Below are 17,797 nucleotides of genomic sequence, written 5' to 3'. Positions count from 1 at the left end.
TAAAGCTTCTGTGTTATAACAGCAGAACTGCTGGTTATCATCTTTAATTATATTATCAGGGCAATTAAACCAGTTGAAACAAGTTACCACAGTCAGGGAAGATGCTTCAGATCTGGCAGGGCCAAACAAAATGGCTTTTAAGGTCTGATTTAAAAACAAAGCCTTTGCCAAACATGGGGCTGCAAAATGCTTGGCCCAAAGGAGGCTGAGTGCATGTGCTCATTGGGGTGTATTTGGTAATGGGCAAAGAAGTACAACACATCCAGCTCCTTCACAGAGGCTGTCCCGTTCCTTATTCTTAATTTTATCCAATGCTGCCGATTTAAACCCCAAAACACCCTGCACAATCAGTTTGATAAAAAAGCCATTCAACTGTAGAGCAAAAGCTTCTGGGAAAAGCCACTTAGAGTAAATAGAAACTCATTTTCCTGAGGGGCAAATGCTGCTCCTGCAGGGGAAGCCAAAGGTGGAACTCACCAGCTTCACGCAGATCACGAAGGGCGGAGTCGCGTCCCTGAAGTGACACACAGGAATTTTTGGTTTTGGTCTCTCCTGCAGGAGGAAGGGGTACATTTGCACTCAGGTTACTTGCTAGCTTGGTTTTAGGAGCTGCTAAACTCCAAAAGGGGAAAAAAAAAATATGTTGAGCTGTGATGCTGAAGAGACCTTGCTCATCCTCTGCCTGTGTTTCAGAGCCCGTCACATTTCAGTGCAGTGAAGTTACACCAAATCTCAATTTGGGGCTTTCTGCTGCTGAGAGGATCAGGTCTCACTGCTCCACTGCTTCCTCCTCACCTTCAAGTTCTACTTCCAGCCCTTTCCCAAACAATTCCCTCTTTGATCTGATGGCAAGGTATGCAGCTTCAATAGCCTGTCCCATAACAAACTATGTTCCTTCTTGTTTTTGGATAATTTTTTGCCATCTTAGTGAACTGTGCCCTCAGACAGCACCAGAACAGGCACCAGAGCAGAGAGAGAGGAGGATCTTTCCCTCCTGCTGGGAGCTGTTAAAGGGCTAATGCTCAACTGGGACTGCAGCACAGATCCAAGCTGCAGGATTTTCTAAGGATCCACATTTGCAGTACGATCTTCTTCTTTACAGCTGATCTGAGAAAATGGGTTTGTTTTAGGGAGACCAGTGCCCAGGATCTGTGTCAGTCATGCTGACAGTATTGCTGAACTGCTGGGCGGTGAGTCCTCAGTGTTCCAGGCTGAAGTGCTGATCCCAATTGCTTTCATGCAGCTCAAAGCACTCACGGAATTGCGCAGCTGCTCCAGGCTAAGCTCAAGCTGTACCTGAGGATGGGCTCTCCTGTCCCTCCTTCCCTCAGTCCCACTCCCACCACATACAAGGATCTGGCAAACTCAGGGTAATTTGATTCACAAGATAAGTTATTGGAAAACTTATAATTTTGAGGGTTCCTTCCCATTATCCACCATAAACCAAATTCTACTCCAGTTTCGAAGACACACCTGTCAGTGAAGACTGTTTTACCCCATCATCAGGATCCTTTCAGAATAAGTATTTTTGTCTTTCTAAACCGACTTCCCTGAGTGTGAAGCTGACAGTCCTGGTTCCAGTTTGCATTCCAGTGTCCATTCCCAGCCCTCCAATCTTCTGTCACAGCCTCTTTACCAAAATGAGCTGCTGCACAACATACAAGATCAGTGACAAATTCCTTCTTCACATTCCCCAGGACATTTCTAGATCACAATAAAGAATGCAAGAGTGCTTATAACTCACCTCAGATTCCTCGTAAGTGTAGAATCCTTTTGTTATTTTCTTTTCATCAACATCACAAAATGCAGTTACCTGGAAAACAGAAGCAGAATGTTTCAATAACAGCATTTCACCTGTAATGTATCTGTGAGCAGAGCTGGAGGTGTGGGGATGGACACAGGCAGAGGGCAAAGCACCCTGGGGCTCCTTTGGAGCTTAAACCCTGATTAAATCCTTTCTGGGTGTATCTCAAGGAGTGGAGAAAATTCTGCAGTTGTTTATGAGCACATTCTGATCTAAGTCACTGACTGCATGAGGGAACACCACCAACCCCATCCTCAGGGGGTAAACTCAACCCAGAGACCAGCTTCCTCATTTTGGCACTTCCCCTAAAACCCAAGATGAGATGTAATAAAAACCTCTCTCTTCATGTCCACCCCAAGCATGGGATGTACCCCCAGACACCAAGGGCCCACTGCTCTGGGTACTCTGCCATACCAGCCTCAATTCCAGGGCACAACACAGAAAATTTGGGAATTCCTGTGGTTATGGGCTAGAATTTCAACTGAAAAGTTCAGCAGATGATCCGATGTTTAAACACAAATAATTACTGCTTCATTTTGCTTATTCTTACTAAAGTTATGAAAGCATTATTTGCAGCCCTAGGTGCCAGATATTTCAGATGGGTTTTTATTTGCATTCCTCATAAATATGCAGGCAGAATAAATGCCTGCCATCTAAAATACACAGTGGCCTTATTTTTGAGCCACTAGGTTGCCAGGAACATTTTGGAAGACTTTAAAATAAACATGGCTATGTTTTCCTCTGACTTCCGTTGGATCTATTCATATTATCTACATGGAGCTCTTATGCTGAAGCAGAACAGTTGAGATAGTTGAAGGTCATACAGAAATCAATTATTCTGGTGAAAGCTGGATAGCAGCTTTCATATCTTTTTAATTGCTGCATTAAAAATTGATTAACAACACTTACTGCTGAGAAAATCTGAAAAGCCAAACAGCTGTTTATTAATTTATTAAGTTAGAGAAGGCTGAAAGGGCTGGCTGGCTTTCCGTGTCTAAAATCTCTCACACACATTTTCTTCCTGTGATTAAGATGGTTTTCTTTTACCTAAAGTGACCTCATTCTGTTTGTGTAGAGGGTTTTTCTAATACCATAATATCACTTCCTTCATTAAACATCAATGGCAAGAGAATGCAAACAAAAGTATCAAGGGACTGCAGATGAGGCTGCAAAGCAGCAGTGTCCAAAGCAATGAGGGAAATGAGGGGATAAACTGGAGAGGGTGGGCAGGGACAGTCCTTGGAACCCCTTAGAGGGACACAGTGAGACCTGGAGAAGAGGTTGCTTCCAAAACAGGCACCAAAGGAAGAACAGAACGTTAAGGAAACATGGAATTCCCACTCTGGGGCTGTGTGAGTGAGGAATCACAGCCGGGGCACACCCAGAATTTGCTGTGATGCAGGGATTGCACGGAGGACATGAACCCTGTGTCAGCACTGGAATGGAAACAGAGAGGAAGGAGGGAATTCAGGAGGGTCCTGGAGATTGTACACGGTGTTTGTGGCTGGTGCAGTTGGGTTAGAGCCACACACACGAGCAGCTCCTTCACAGATTAATGCACTTTACATCCCTGGCCCTATTGCCATGCCCGCTGCAATGCTTTGGGGTAGCTGGAAAATCAGATGGTGTGGATGTGTACATACACACAGATATATAAACATAAACATAAATATAAATGTAAACATAAATACATGAAGGGAACCAGTAGAAGTGACTGTGACAAGAGAAGTTCCCTGGCTATATTCTCTTCATTCTGTGCTAACCACCTTTAAAATTCTCCAATATTTAGCAAATCTCAGTTCTACTTGTGTTTCACTGTCCTGGAAGCTGTGATCATAATAGACAATATTTAGCAAGATATGTCTTCATTGTCAACCCAAGGGAGTTCTAGGAACAAAGTCCAATATATTGACTTACTGTCCAATAAATGAAGCTATTTTTGGAGCTGCTTATGCTCTTACAGATAATAAAAACCAAAATAAACCACCAAAACTTATGACACAAGGTGAAGTGAAATTCTATTTACACTCCTCTGTCAGTAACTGAGAATTGAGCTGCAAGATCTGTGCTGGAAACTCTCACTGTTCACCCTCACTGTGTTATAACCCAGCTATCAGAAACCCCTGACTGGTGCCAGGACTTCTCAGCATGAATTTCTTCCTAATATCCAATCTCAATTCCTCCTTGTCCTGTCACTACATCTCCTTGTAAACAGCCTTTCTCTAAAGACACTTTTTGTATCACTAAATTGCCATTAATTCCAACCCTCCCTCTCACCCTGGGCCATCACTCCAATTTCTGGGTGCAGAAAACTCTGCCCTTCACACAGTGACTCCCCAGCCCCCAGAACACCCCCACACAAACCCCTCAGTGAAAAAAAGAACACAGGTGAGGCTGTGGCAAATTTCCCCTGGAAGATGGAAAGAGCTCAAAGCCTTTTTTTATCACTGAGGTATGTCCCTGTACAATTCTCAATGGGCTCGGGCAGCTCAGACCTGGTATTTACAGTAGTACAAAACAGCTCAGACTTGAATGGGTGATTTTTCTGCAGCCTGCACACCATGTGGGTGGCCAAAATGCAAGGCAACTATTTTTCTGACACACACTATTTATTTTCCAATTAAAGCAAAGCTATGTTTGGAGTCTAAATACAGGACTTAGGCAGAGTTGTTTATCCTATAAGGAGAAGCCAGGGCATCAGGCTTATGGGAGTTATTTACTTTATACACTGTCAGGATAAACCCAGAGACACCTATTTATTTTCCTGCATTTCCTGCCTCTTTCTTGTAGCTTTTATGAAGAACATCTATCCACACATGAACTCCTGTCTCCCTGTGAGAAACCTTGAATTATAAAGCCATAAAGGAGCCTCAATTGGCTTTTCCCCCCTCTGCTTTTAGCAAAATTACTCTTTGGCATTACCTCTGACAGTGTGATACCACTGAGTCCTCAGATCACACTTTGGTATTACTAAAATATATGAATTATGACGTGTTTTTGTTTTGAACATCACTTGTATAAAAACCTGCAAAAAATATTTAAAAATTACAATTACAAAAATTCCAAAGGAAAGAACACTGATAATTCTCTCAGCACAAAACTGGAGGAGACAGCTGGGTATCTGCTAGAGGCAAGCTAAGGAACTACTGTAAGTCATTTTTATAAAAATGGATTGCAACTTCCATTAACAGGGGTGTAAGGGGAAAAGGAGAAATTGCCTTCTCCCTTCTAAAAGAAAGTTTACACAGCTTGAAAGATAAGATATTAACTCAGAAACAACCTCTGCTAGGGGAAGACACGTTTGAGGGAGATAAAAGCCCTCTGGCTGGCTCTTCCTAACAAACACAGGGGCTCTGCAGGGCCAGGCTGGGGCTACCAGACCTCCCTGGGGAAAAGGAGATTAATGGGCAGCAGATCCTCCTCCAGTGCCCAACAGGGAAGTCACTGAAGGACCAGCAATGACAGAGGGGTGCCCTGGGGGCAGCGGGGACTACCTGCCTGTTTGAGCTCTGCTGTGACTGCACAACAATTTAATTGTTTGGTTCCTGCGTGACTGGTTGGCTGCTGCAGAGAGTGTTTCCTCACACTTCCCATTCCACTCAGATTTCATAATGGAAAACTGAAAGATTTCATCAGCCCAATGGTGTCCTTTTATGGTGAATGATCTTCACAGGATTTCATTCCCCATCCTGTTTTCACCTGTGGTTTGAAACAGCCATTTACAGAAAACAACCTGAAATCAGCACATTCTCAGGTCTGGAAGGACACCAGAGGCAAGTTCCACATGGGAGAGTGAATAACTGAGTAGCACCTGACAGAAAACTGGAAAACCCTTTCAAAAATGGTCACCTGCACACTTGTGACTTCTCCTAACATCAGCTGGTCTCCTCAGAGTCACCTCCAAAGAGACAACCTGCAAACCCTGCAAAGTCCTGCTGAGCAGATCTTCCCTGCTGCATTCCCTCCCCATCTCATGCAATCCCCCATCTGTTTTAAACTTCTAGTGACCCCTGTTCATTCTTCTATTTATAATTCTTTCATTGAAGCTTGTAGGAAGCCTCGGGAGCTGTTAATATACATCTCTGCAAAAGCAAAATCAATTTTGGCCATTCATGTCAAAACAAAGTAACTGAAAGCATCACAGTGCGAGTTCAAACAGATACAGCTAATGAAAAAACAGGACAAGAGAGAGGCATGAACAGCTTCTGCCATGGAACCAGCAAGCACCAGTCACAGTCTGAGTGCTTTTCTGTGCCAGGAGCTGCCTGTATTTCACCTCTTTAGCACTACAGCCAGCACAGACACTGTGGATATCCTTAAATCCCAAGAATCATGATTCCATTTAGACACCATTCCACTGAAAACAGCAGCAGCTTCCCCCTTTTGCACACATCCACAACAGAGTCACTGGGGAATTTTAACACCAGAATCCAATATGCAAAACCACTGGACAGAAAACATTTCCCTTGTTCTGTACAACATGCACCTGCCTTCATAGGTGTGGGACCTCACTGCCAGAGACTCATCCCTGCAGAGGAAATCTGGGTGATGCCAGGCACGTTTTGGGTGTGCACAGCTCTGTGCTGACAAAACAGAGCTTGCAAAAAGCACTTCCTCCCACATGGAGGGAGCAGGGAGTTTTCCTGGCCAGGAAGCATTCACTACAGTCCAAAATGAAGCCTTGATTTACCCCATGTCATTTTAGAGTGTTTTGTACCCAGATTTAACTGAAACTTTCAAATTTCATCTCTCTCCTTGTTCTGGAGGCTTTTAACTTGCTTTCACATTGCCCTTCCACTGTAGCATTCTCCCCTTCATTCATATTTCTTTGCTTTCCATGACCCCACTCCAAGCTCTGATAGTGCCACTCACACACTTCCAGAATGGTTAAAATGCTACAAAACTTGAACATTTCTTGTGCGTGGCAGTGAGCTGAAGGACCAGAGCTGCAACACAAGGTTTGGTGATGCTGCTCTTGGAAAAAAGGCGAAGGGAAACCAGTGGGTGATTTTAAATGGTTGATGAGCCAGGGGAAAGGGCCTTCAAAAGACTTTTTCTGTTTGCCACCAGCAGACAGGGCTGTCACAGAGGAATGGCATGGCCTGGCTGTGTACAAGCAGTTTCCAGCCCACTGATGAGCTGATGCTTGTTTGGTCCTTTCCCCTGCTTTTCCATGAGCCACTGCAACGCTATTTTCAGCCATCGGAAATGACACGAAATGTTAATGCTTAAGTTCTCCTTTTAGCTGAAGTTTGATGGAGAATAAAAGAGCAGACAAGACAGCTCAGAAACCCTCCAGGCACATGGAGCATCCCAAAAAACATTTGGTTTCCATCTTCAGCTGCAAATTATAGACACAACGGATGTGTTTTAAACAAAAAAAGGTCTGTTTGACTTCATTCTTGCAGAAATGCTAATACTGAACCACTGTCAGCAGAGTGAATCAAGAAGGGAACAGCCAGGAAGCAGAATTTCCCTAAGAATACTGAGATCATGGTAATTAATTCATAAAAAAAATACTAGTGGAATAATTTTTTTTCTCATGTTGCTGTTTAGCAAAAATACTGAGCCTTGGATTTTTGCCTGACTCCTTTGGAGAAAAAGCATCATTTTAATATTCAGCATACAGATGGCTGAGGGAAAAAGGAGAATTGCTGAGGTGTCCTTTTCTCTTTTAACATAACCACAGCTCACATTCACACTGTTTTCCAAACAAACTAAAGTAATAATTTGTTAGTGAGTACGAACACAGACAGACTGCTGCTTCCTGGAATTGCCTGAATTTTGTTTTCTAAGAAACAATGCTCTTTGGCACAGGGCAGAGCTGGGCTTTTCAACATCCCACAAAGACCCTGTCAGTAGAAGAAATGCAATTGCTTTGTTTACCAGGTCCTAAAAATACTAGAAACATTTTTTCTTTTTTTTTTTTTAAAAGATGTTTTCTTAACCACCCTAAGCCTGACAGTTCAAATTATTTAATTCTCTTCCTGAGGATTTAGTAGAGTCCAGGTTTGTCTCAAAATTACAAAATAATACAAGCTGTATGTAGTAGGGTTTTTTTTTTTGGGGAGGGGGTTATTATTTATCCTAGGAGTATGTGTCCCAAATTTTCTGCAGGTACCTGGTGCCAACTGAGAAAACAACTCTGCAGTGACTCCACAGTCCAGCCAAAGTCAGTCAGGACATCTGATGAAATTCTGCAATAAAAACTCTCAATAAAAGTATGCAGACAAACAAAGCAGAGGTGAAATCTCAGGAGCCTAAACTGACTTAAAGTATAAAACCAACTAAAATTAAGTTTAGACTGCTATATTCTGTCTGAACTTAGTTTCATTCAGTTGGCTTTATACTTTTACAGATTTTTATATAGACAAAATATAATTGCCATTGTGATTATTATTTATAATAATGAAATAATACATAGACTATAACTGTCATAATAAATCAATAAATTAAAAATCATATTTCATGGACAGGCCTGTCCTCTCCAAATGAAGCAACTGATTCATTTAATATTTTTTCATCCAGCTCACCCACTGCCACGTGATGGCAATGACTGAGGGATGGCACTGCAATGGCACTGGAATGTCAAGCAGGAAATTCAGTTCAGGTTTTGCTTTCTACATTTACTGTCTGAGAGTCTCCCATGCCTATTCAGTAATTCTAACTGTGTGTATACAAATGTCTTCTATCTTATATGTGTGTGGTCTGAGGGCCACAACATTAATCAGGTTTTTATATGTATTTGTCATTCTGTCTTCTCATCCATATTCTTAAGAAAAGAAAAACACATGTAGCAATAAAATGAATGTTCTGTGGCTCTTCATAAGAAACAACCATTTGACATTAGCCCTAAAGCCTTTATCTAACACAAAGTTATTGCACACAAGAAAATGCTATAAAAATAAGGTATTTAGGCTCTTGGAGAAATATATCCTGAGAAATGTCTGCCACTGCTAAACATAAGCATTTTCAGCTGGCTGTGAATGGGACAGTCATGTCCAGCAGTTTCTGCTCACCCTTTCAGCCCCCCCCAAACCCTTTTTTTTGGCAATCAAATCCTTTTTGGCAATCAATCCCTTTCCAAAGGGAGCCACAGAGACCAGGGACGTGTCCAGTATCCACTTTGGAACGGGGCAAATATTATACAGGTATGGCTGACTCTGGACAAGGCAGTTCAGCACCATCCAGCCCAAATAAAGAGCTGCTCTACTCACCCTGAGAACCTGCCCGCTACAGCTGTGTCTCACCTACTCCTGTGCTTAGCAGAAACATGGTGCATTTCTTGCTCTCCATGCCCACCGTAAGCTTTAAATGAAATATCATGGCATTTTAAAAGAAGAAATGCATCACACAGAATACTGAGAATTGCCCCAATTTATATTAATTATCAGCTAGTACTTTGGGGACAACATATCTTATGAGAATTTTGCTGGGTTAGATTAGAAGCATCACGGGGGCATATGAAGAAGAAGTGGGTTTGTACACATGTCACTTTCCAGCTCACCTTTTTCTGATTAGCTGGTGACAAGCTTCTGTAGAGCTTCTTGCCTTGCTTGCCAGCATTCCAAATGGTGAACGATGTCCAGGAGCTCAGGACTCTGTCCTCAAGGAACCTGACTCGGTGATTCCAGATGGTTCCCCTGGAGAGTTGGGAAAAGGGCAGATTTTGACCCCTAAAACTTTTAGCATTGTTGTAGAGCTATGTGCACATGTACACGCTGACCTACAGGTAAATCTGACCAAAGGGATTTATAGAATACAAAAAAAACCAAAAAACCAAAAACAAATCAAAAAGACAAAAAAAACCCAAAAAAAAATCCAAAACATTAAAACATTAGACTGGACATTCCTGAGGGAAAAGTAGAAAATAAATTCTGTGGAAGTTCTCAGATAAAAAACATTTGGATAGATAGGAAGCAGTAGCTGAACAATTTGTATTTTCAAGAACCCTCCCAGATCACAAGAATATGAAAAGCTGCAGCTGTGGTAGTGAAACTCAACCCTTCCCACACCTGTACTCACCTATGCACTACCCTAGAACCCCACAGTGACACAGGCAAAGCATCTCCTAAAGCCAAGCTGAGCCCCTCCTGCTCCATCTGCCCACGGGATCATTCTCCTTGGCTGATGTGATGTGAAGCTGCAATCTCAGAGATTTAGAAGCCCAGCTTACCCCCAGCACCACAGCATAAATACATTTACAGTGTGTATTTGGCTCAAGGCTCCAGCACGTGGCTGTCAAAGCTCTGAATCACTGACACCCCCAGCAAGAATCACTGTCCCACACAAACCACCTCGCCACAGCCTTCACACCGACCAACCTGCACACACACACTTCAGCCCAAATCAGACGGATTTAACTGCAAAACTTCCCAAGCATTATTGGCAATGACACAAATGTGGCTATCCTTTTATGTGAAGGCAACTTTCATATGAACCTGCATTTCTAGGAACAAAAAGCAGTGGGATTTGTTTTTTAAAGGTGTATGCCTCATAGAACTTTCTAATACACAGTTTAGGAAAAAAAGCAAGCTGGCAGATGTCTGTCTGCAATTACACCTTGAAGTCTTCATCTTTGGGATAACTTCCACAGCATAATTAAGCCAAGTGGTTGAGGTAAACAAGGGTGACACTAATACCAAATGACAAATCCCATGGCTCTGGAACCACCCCCAGCAAGGGACCATCCAACAGCCTTAGATACTGAAGACCTGCTGACATCTTCAACAAGTTCAAGACAGGTTCTCAGAAAGAGAAAACATGTTATGACAAGGAAAGCAGATTGTTCATGGTCCATTTCTCCCAACTGGCAAACCCACTTGGACAACTACAGCTTTCTCTCATGTTTGAGTGCGTACCCCATAATGTAATATTTAAGAATACAACATTTATAATGGATTAAAGAAAACTGCCCGCTGTTAAAAACATCTGCTTTATTTCCAGCATTCATTAACTAGGAATTATTAAACAGTTTCCTAGAGAGAATAAATTGATTTCCTCAATTTGACAAATGAAACTTCCTAACATACATGTCTTGAACAAGGCACCTTGAGCTGTAACTTTCTTTCCCAGGAAATTCTGATGAACTCCTAGTGGTGTCTCCTTATTTAAGGCAAATTTCAAATGTGGTTTTCCATTTTCTTATTGGCATCATGCCTTCACAGCCCCAGTTATGTTCTGAAGACCACAGAACCCTCATAGGACCCAGTGACCCCACTTCACTCCAGCACAGCCAGATCCTGCTCAGCACTTCATCACTGATCCTGCTCTGATAACTTGGAAAAGACCTCGTGCACAAATAAAATTTCCTCTCAGTTTCAAGGATGATGGCTCTGCACCAACATTTCAACTAATGGAGAAAAAGAAATTCTTGGATTTGATCAAAAATCTCTTCTAATGCAACCACAAGATGCATTCCTGCTGCAAAGCTTTAACTGCTGCTGGCATCCTTTGACACTTGCCTTTTTCCATGTTCATGAGAGCATACTCCATTCCCAGAAGGAAAGTTTATGGAACAAAATATGAAGGTCAAGTATTTTTCCAGGATCACTTTACTAGACATTTTAGAGCTTCTGCGCACTTCTAAAAGGGAGGATTATTGCTTTGCACATAAATGGAAAGCTTTTAAGAGTGATTTTCCTTTGAAATGTGACTTCAGAAGGTAACACCGTATTACATTCCAAAGGAACTTCAGAATCTGTTCTGTTGGCTTGAGTGGCACTGGCAAGTTTCTTTTCCACTTGAGCTTGCAACATTAAGAAAGGTAAAGTAAAAAACCAGGCAGCCTTACAAGGCATGAAAAGAACTTCTAATTAATTCCTAGGGGCAGTGCAAACACTGCAATCTACCACCAGGTTTATAAAAGATGTTCTTATTTTCATGGAGATGGAGGTCCCAGCACAGCAGTGTTGGTTCTTCCAGACAGTTCATGGTTGCTGTCTAGGCCATGAGAGCCTCAGTCCCCTACTGAGGTAAAATTCAATCAGACCAAATCTCAGTGGTGTCAATCGCCTGTGAAGATTTCAGACTGAAGCAGATTTGCTGACTTATCTCACCCATCAATGCTGTCCTGGAAAAGCAAGTGGGGAAAGCTTGTAAGAGAACTGCACTCCGAAATCTAAGGGTATGAAAGGTACTAAACTCCAAATTAATTGGGTTGTTGTTCAACCACAAGAATATTGTCAGGCAGTTTCATTTAACACCAATAAAAAACTTTCTTAAATATGCACCGTGGGTTGTAAAAACAAAGCCAATATACCCAGCAGTTGGGATATTTTTGCTTGCATCACTACGAGGCATTCTTATGACAATGCCCACAGAAAAGCATTTGAAGCTCACACCTCCACATTGTGTGTTTTCAAAGAAAAAATGAAGCTCTATCAAACACTCTGTAGTCTTGGGTTAACCCTGAAATACTTTTAACAGCGCAAGCTGATATATCAGATAAACACACAACTGAGGGGAGAATTTGGGACTGAGCTTTAGAGTGACACTCACAGGCTTCATCTTTGTGAGAACTCACTCTGCACAAACAATCCCACACGCTGAGGCAAAAGGGAGCTTACAGGTGTCAAAGGAGAGAGTTTCGGTTATTCCCTTCAGGTTTCTGGTTCACCTAAGTTGCCACATTTTTTTGATGTTTCCAGAATAGATAACTGGGATTCTTGCCTCAAGGGATAAGGGAATGCCATTTTCCCATCCTTCACCAGCCAGTGCAGGTGCAGCAGACAGGAGCTGCAGCAACGTGCAAAGGGTAATTAAAGAAAATGCCTGAAACGATCTACAAGCTGTACAAACCACTACTCAGAGATGATTCTCACAGCTATTTTCAGATTATGCATTATTACATATTCACACCTACCAGCAAAACCTAGGAGATATTATTGCTCTGCATCACTCCAAATCAAGACAGCTTTTCCTACCCATCTCAGAAAAGATTAGAGTAAGCAATTTGCAGCAGCCTTTAGTACCATGTCCAAGCCTGTGTTCAGTTCACAAGATTTTCCTCAGCCAGAAGGTGGGACAAAATTCTTCTCACTGTACAAATTTGTTCCCGTATCCTAACGCTCTTTCTTGACCCCAAATCTTGAAATACATGATTTCCCCCACTCCTTTCATTTTGTTGTCACAACTTTGTAAAAGAAATGTTAGGAGTATTTCCACTCGAAACGTCATTCTTGAGGCTTACATAATTTTCCTAAGATCTCACTTGCCATGGCTGGCCCCTCAATGCTCATCAGTTCTGGAGCCTGGGAGGAAGAAGAGGAGCCAAAATTCTGCAGGAGTGAAACGAGGGTATTCATGCAGAGGGTGAGAATGACTACACCGTGTGTTCCTCAGCCCCAAGTAGTTATTACCAGACCATCCACCCAAGTAAAGCAACAATGGAGCTCTGTTAAAAATGTGTGGTGACCTACTGACTGAATACAGGAGTCAAGAAACATCTGCTCTACTCCTATTTTGAAATGAAAGATAATGTGACAATAAAAGCAACATGATTTAATGTCTGAGCTCAGTCAAACCTCGCCATATTGTTGCACTGCCTTTCCCCTCCTTCCCCCAGTGAGGCCACATAAGTGAATCCACAGAGAAAAGACAGATGTACAAGTACTTGAGCAATGCAGGAATACAAGCCCAATATCCTGAACAGTACTGGAATTTTAGGCATGGATTGCCATCCACAGAAATACTATAGATCCATAAATCTGACCTTTTCTCCTGGTGCTGGCCCTGCACGGTGCTCAGGTAACACCAGGCAGGAAGAGGAGCTGCCCAAGTGAACAGCTTCTTCCAGGCCTTTTTATTGATGGCAGGGTAAGAGAGTTCTGGATGATGGGGGAACCTCACCCGATCGATAAACCAGAGATGCAGGAACAGAGAACTTCATAATCACAGTGAGACCTGAAAAAACAGATCCCGTACAGCCAGTGTTGCATGCAGGATTCAAGGCCCTTACCATCCACAGGAAATTCAGAAATAAATCCTGTTTGAACCTTGGCCATACTGGTGAATAAACTGATTTTTTTTTTTTCTGTTGTTGTTCTGTTGAACTTCATGTGAACTTATTAATTGCTGGACTATATCGTCCCACTGAGTTACTACATTTACACTGTTAATAGGTTCTATTAATGTCTGAGTTCATCTTCAGGTCACGGGTCATTAGCTGAGGCATGGTTTGCATTGTGGCCTATTTTTCATGAAAGGCTTATTAAGAGAGACAGAGACTATCAATGTTAATAGCATTTACTTTTCAAGAATCTAATGAGGTCATTAGTTTCCATGTTTAATTGAAGTGCCAAATGCAAGCATAGAAGATAAAAATGCAGTTGACCTCATCTGAATTTCAGCTCTACAGGAGTATGTTAGGCTATTCCTCTCTCCTTCCTATTTTTGGCCCTGTATGTTTTGTGCAGGAAATGAAGGAGGCATTCCTGTGCTCACCACAGATCCAAGACCTGGCCTCAGAGCACCTCTCAAACAGCCAAATGTGTTTTTCACACTAATGCCTGTTCCTCTTCACTCAGATGACACTGGAAGCTTCCAGTGCCTGAAACCAGATGTTTTCAATAGATTATGTAATTCTGCTTATTTCTCCAGAGCAGTATCACACTCATTCTGAGCACAGGGGATCTGAAATTACTGAAGGTGCACTTCACCTTTTCTGTGTAAAAGGGAACTGCTCACATCTTAGATAGAAGGTACAAACCTTATTTTCCACATGTATTAAATTTGTCCTGACTAAAAGCTTGTAAACTGCTCCAAGGATTAGCTGCATGCCCCAACCACCTGTCTTCACGAGCAGCACTACCTAAAGACAAGTGCAATTTTTTATTGCTCACCTCACTCCAAGCTCACTTTCATCTCGCAGTGAGGTATTGTTGTATATACAGTTCCTTTCTCTCCCCTTTGGCAAGATAAAAATCTATGCATTTTAACATGTTTTTATTATATATTAGACATTCTTACTCCAGTAGTCCTCACTCTAAAGCCAGCTCTGCTATGGTCTCACATCAAATTAACGTGGCAGTGCAGCACTGAGTACACACAGCCCTAGGATACAACACCAAATAAAGTGATTGAGATCCAAGAGAGATGAAAAGTGGGATTTTGTGTTGTGAATTCCTAGCTGAGGAGAAGTTTCTCAAAATCCAGCAGGAATCCATCACAGACTTTGGATGAAATGACAATGAGGACACTCATATTTCTGCATGCACCAATTGAAATCTAAATACAGACACTGAACTTCATGCAGATTCTGTCACACACCCAAAACATTTAATAATGCAGACTGATGCCTCCAGGGTAAGGGAGAATGCAAATAAGATTTCGTTTCCTGCTTCATAGATATTCTCAACTCCAGATATGTGTTCCAGAAGGATACTAATCATAGGAAATGACCAAAAGCACGTGAATGTTTACAATTATACTTACTAACTGAAAAATAAAAGACCCAAATGTCACTTGCCAAGCAGTTTTATATATATTTTAGGAAGTCTGAAAATGCAGTCAGGCTTCTTTCCCCCTGGAAGGTTCTGAAAGACACCCACATAAACTGAAATCATCACAGGCTACGAGCGACTGTTGTCTGTGCTGGAAAGAATGAATGATGCACCTTTGTATAAAAATGTCCTGCTATGGTTTTTAAGACTGAAACCAGGCATGTAGTGTTAAAAAAAAAAAACAACTTTCCTAAAAACATCATTTTGATCTCAGACAAGTATTAATTTGGCTGGTGAGTTACTACTTCCAAATCCAGGTCTAGGCTAACTCAAAATTTAAAGATGACATGGGCCAATGGCAAAAAGCAAAACACCACAGAAAACTGCTCAACAAAACACACCATATAAAGGAAAAGGCTTCTAGAAAAGCCAGAACATGCATTAAATAAGGTGGAATGACCAAGAGGCAAATTAGGCAAGACCCAACTGAAATTATAAATTATAAACTTAAACCTTTGTGATGAGTCCATTCATCTCTTTTTGCTCAACGTGCACTTTGTCTCCAGACACAAACACCGGGCAACCCTTCAGAACTCAGGCAACAAACAAGGGACTGAGCCAGGACCAAGAGCTGTTGCACAACCTCGTGTTTGGAAAGTCACACCAAATATCATCCCCAGTAGTACCAGCAGGAAGCCAAGAGGAAGAGCAGCTCTCCTGATTTCTTAGAATGAGACAAGAAAGGCGCCAATTTGGACACGCACCCTGCACATCTGAAAGAGCTCACAGCATTTCCACATTCCCCCAGGATGCTGTAATTCTGGGTGCTTGTGCCACACAGCCTTGGAGATCTGAATAAGCAACAGCTTGCAGTAAATTCAAAACAAATTAATTTCCAAGAATTCGATGCTTTCCCACAGATAGAAGCAAAAGGCTTCCAAGAGTTTTTAGCATCCCATAACAGCGTGGCTGAAAAGTTGGTCACTAACTGCCAAAAGGATCACACAGTAAAAGAGGAAAAAAACCCCAAAAAACTTTACATTTCAAGATGAATAAAAAGGAAAAATAATTTATCTCATGCTTGTTTGCAAAATCAAAATCATATGTACTATTTGCTTGAATGACCTTTTTGTAGAGAAATTATTTTATATTGATATTCACATTTATAAAGATCTGTAGTGACATTAACCATGAGTGTGCTATTTATGGGACTTATTTGTCTTGCACTATGTGCAGCCATACAACAATACAGGGATGGACAACAGAAATGTTCATTTTTACTGCTCAGTTCTACAAAGCCATAAAAACAGGACTGACTGAAAGGTGTACTTAATCATTAATCAGTAAGAAAACAGTTTACTTAATTACCACTGTGATTCTGGCATGGGATTCCTAAAGGACAGTACAACCCATGTAATTTTTTATTAATGTCAGTGCACAAGAGAAGGGAACAGCTTTGGCTCAGCTTGTAGCAAGTAGAGGAATCAGCAATTTAACACCTCCTTTAGGGGTTGAGCAGCCCAGGAAAGGCAGCAGGCAACAAAAGCAGCTTACAAGGAAGCACCTGAGATAATTACTCCTAAACATCCTCAGGGATTTTTCAAATCTCATTATCTGATTTAGGTGGTTTAGACCCTTTAAAATAAGAAAATAATATATGTAAAGGCAGCACATTATCAGATTAAAGGTTTGGTTTTGGTTTGGTTCTTTTTTTTTTTCTTTTCCCAAAAGTCTGTTTTTGTTGGTATTACAAGGTTCTGTTTACTTTTTAAATATTGAGGCAGTTGATTTTGAAATTAAACCATAACATTTCAAAAATATTCTTTGCATTATGGTTCCTACGTCAAAAAACATGAGAGCGACATTTTTACATATTAAAAATCCTAATTAAAAACCCCAATGCAGTTTCACCACCTTTTCTGCTGATGATCCAAGATAAAATCAACTTTTAAATTCTCCTAGAAACCACAGCTTACTCTAGGACAGAGTGAGTGGCAGCCTGGGGGTGGTAGCGGTAGAGCAGGAGGCAATGGTTCACCCGAAAGACTCCACCACCCTTCTGGAGATGCTCATAGAAAAACAGCAAATCCTCTGGGACACCCTGCAACAGAAAACAGTTGTTAGATCAGTGTTCAGCTACATCTGAAGATGCTTTGTTTTTCTGCCAAATGAATATGGTTCAACAGAACTGTCACTCATAAATACAACTTTTCTGTTGCCCAGGGAGGGTGTGGAGTCCCCATCCCTGGAAGTGTCCAAGGCCAGGCTGGATGGGGCTTGCAGCAACCTGAGTGTGTCCTGGAGGTGAAAGAAGATCTTTAAGTTCCAACCCAAGCCCACCTCTGATTTTATACTATTATTTCTGTATGTCCCAATGAACTTCTCTAATGGGTCATGAAATAAATGCAGCTAATGCTTGATCAGTAATACTTATAAAGGAATTGCAGCTGACTGCAAGGACAGAGGTGGAAAAATCAACATCATCTCATTTGGACAGGGACCTCAAGCTCGGTGCAGGTGAATCCAAAAGAAAGAGAAACCCAGCTGCTAA

The 17,797-nt window shown here is 41.7% G+C and overlaps 1 protein-coding gene across 11 annotated transcripts in view; it reads right to left on the bottom strand.

Moving 5' to 3' along the window:
* Nucleotides 1-17,797, bottom strand: part of B3GNTL1 (UDP-GlcNAc:betaGal beta-1,3-N-acetylglucosaminyltransferase like 1) — a 104,277-nt gene that overhangs the window by 4,751 nt on the left and 81,729 nt on the right. For all 11 annotated transcript variants that reach the window (XM_068209352.1, XM_068209355.1, XM_068209356.1 and 8 more), the window contains 4 exons: nucleotides 17,223-17,347; nucleotides 9,312-9,447; nucleotides 1,745-1,813; nucleotides 478-552 (listed from right to left, as the gene is read on the bottom strand). In XM_068209352.1, the coding sequence (XP_068065453.1) occupies nucleotides 478-552; nucleotides 1,745-1,813; nucleotides 9,312-9,447; nucleotides 17,223-17,347 (405 nt within the window). The remainder of the gene's footprint in view (nucleotides 1-477; nucleotides 553-1,744; nucleotides 1,814-9,311; nucleotides 9,448-17,222; nucleotides 17,348-17,797) is intronic.

The sequence above is a fragment of the Anomalospiza imberbis genome, chromosome 19 (genome assembly GCF_031753505.1).
Source record: "Anomalospiza imberbis isolate Cuckoo-Finch-1a 21T00152 chromosome 19, ASM3175350v1, whole genome shotgun sequence".
Taxonomy (NCBI): domain Eukaryota; kingdom Metazoa; phylum Chordata; class Aves; order Passeriformes; family Viduidae; genus Anomalospiza; species Anomalospiza imberbis.
The sequence above is the reverse complement of the archived record's forward strand: the minus strand, read 5'-3'. Positions and strand labels throughout refer to the sequence as shown.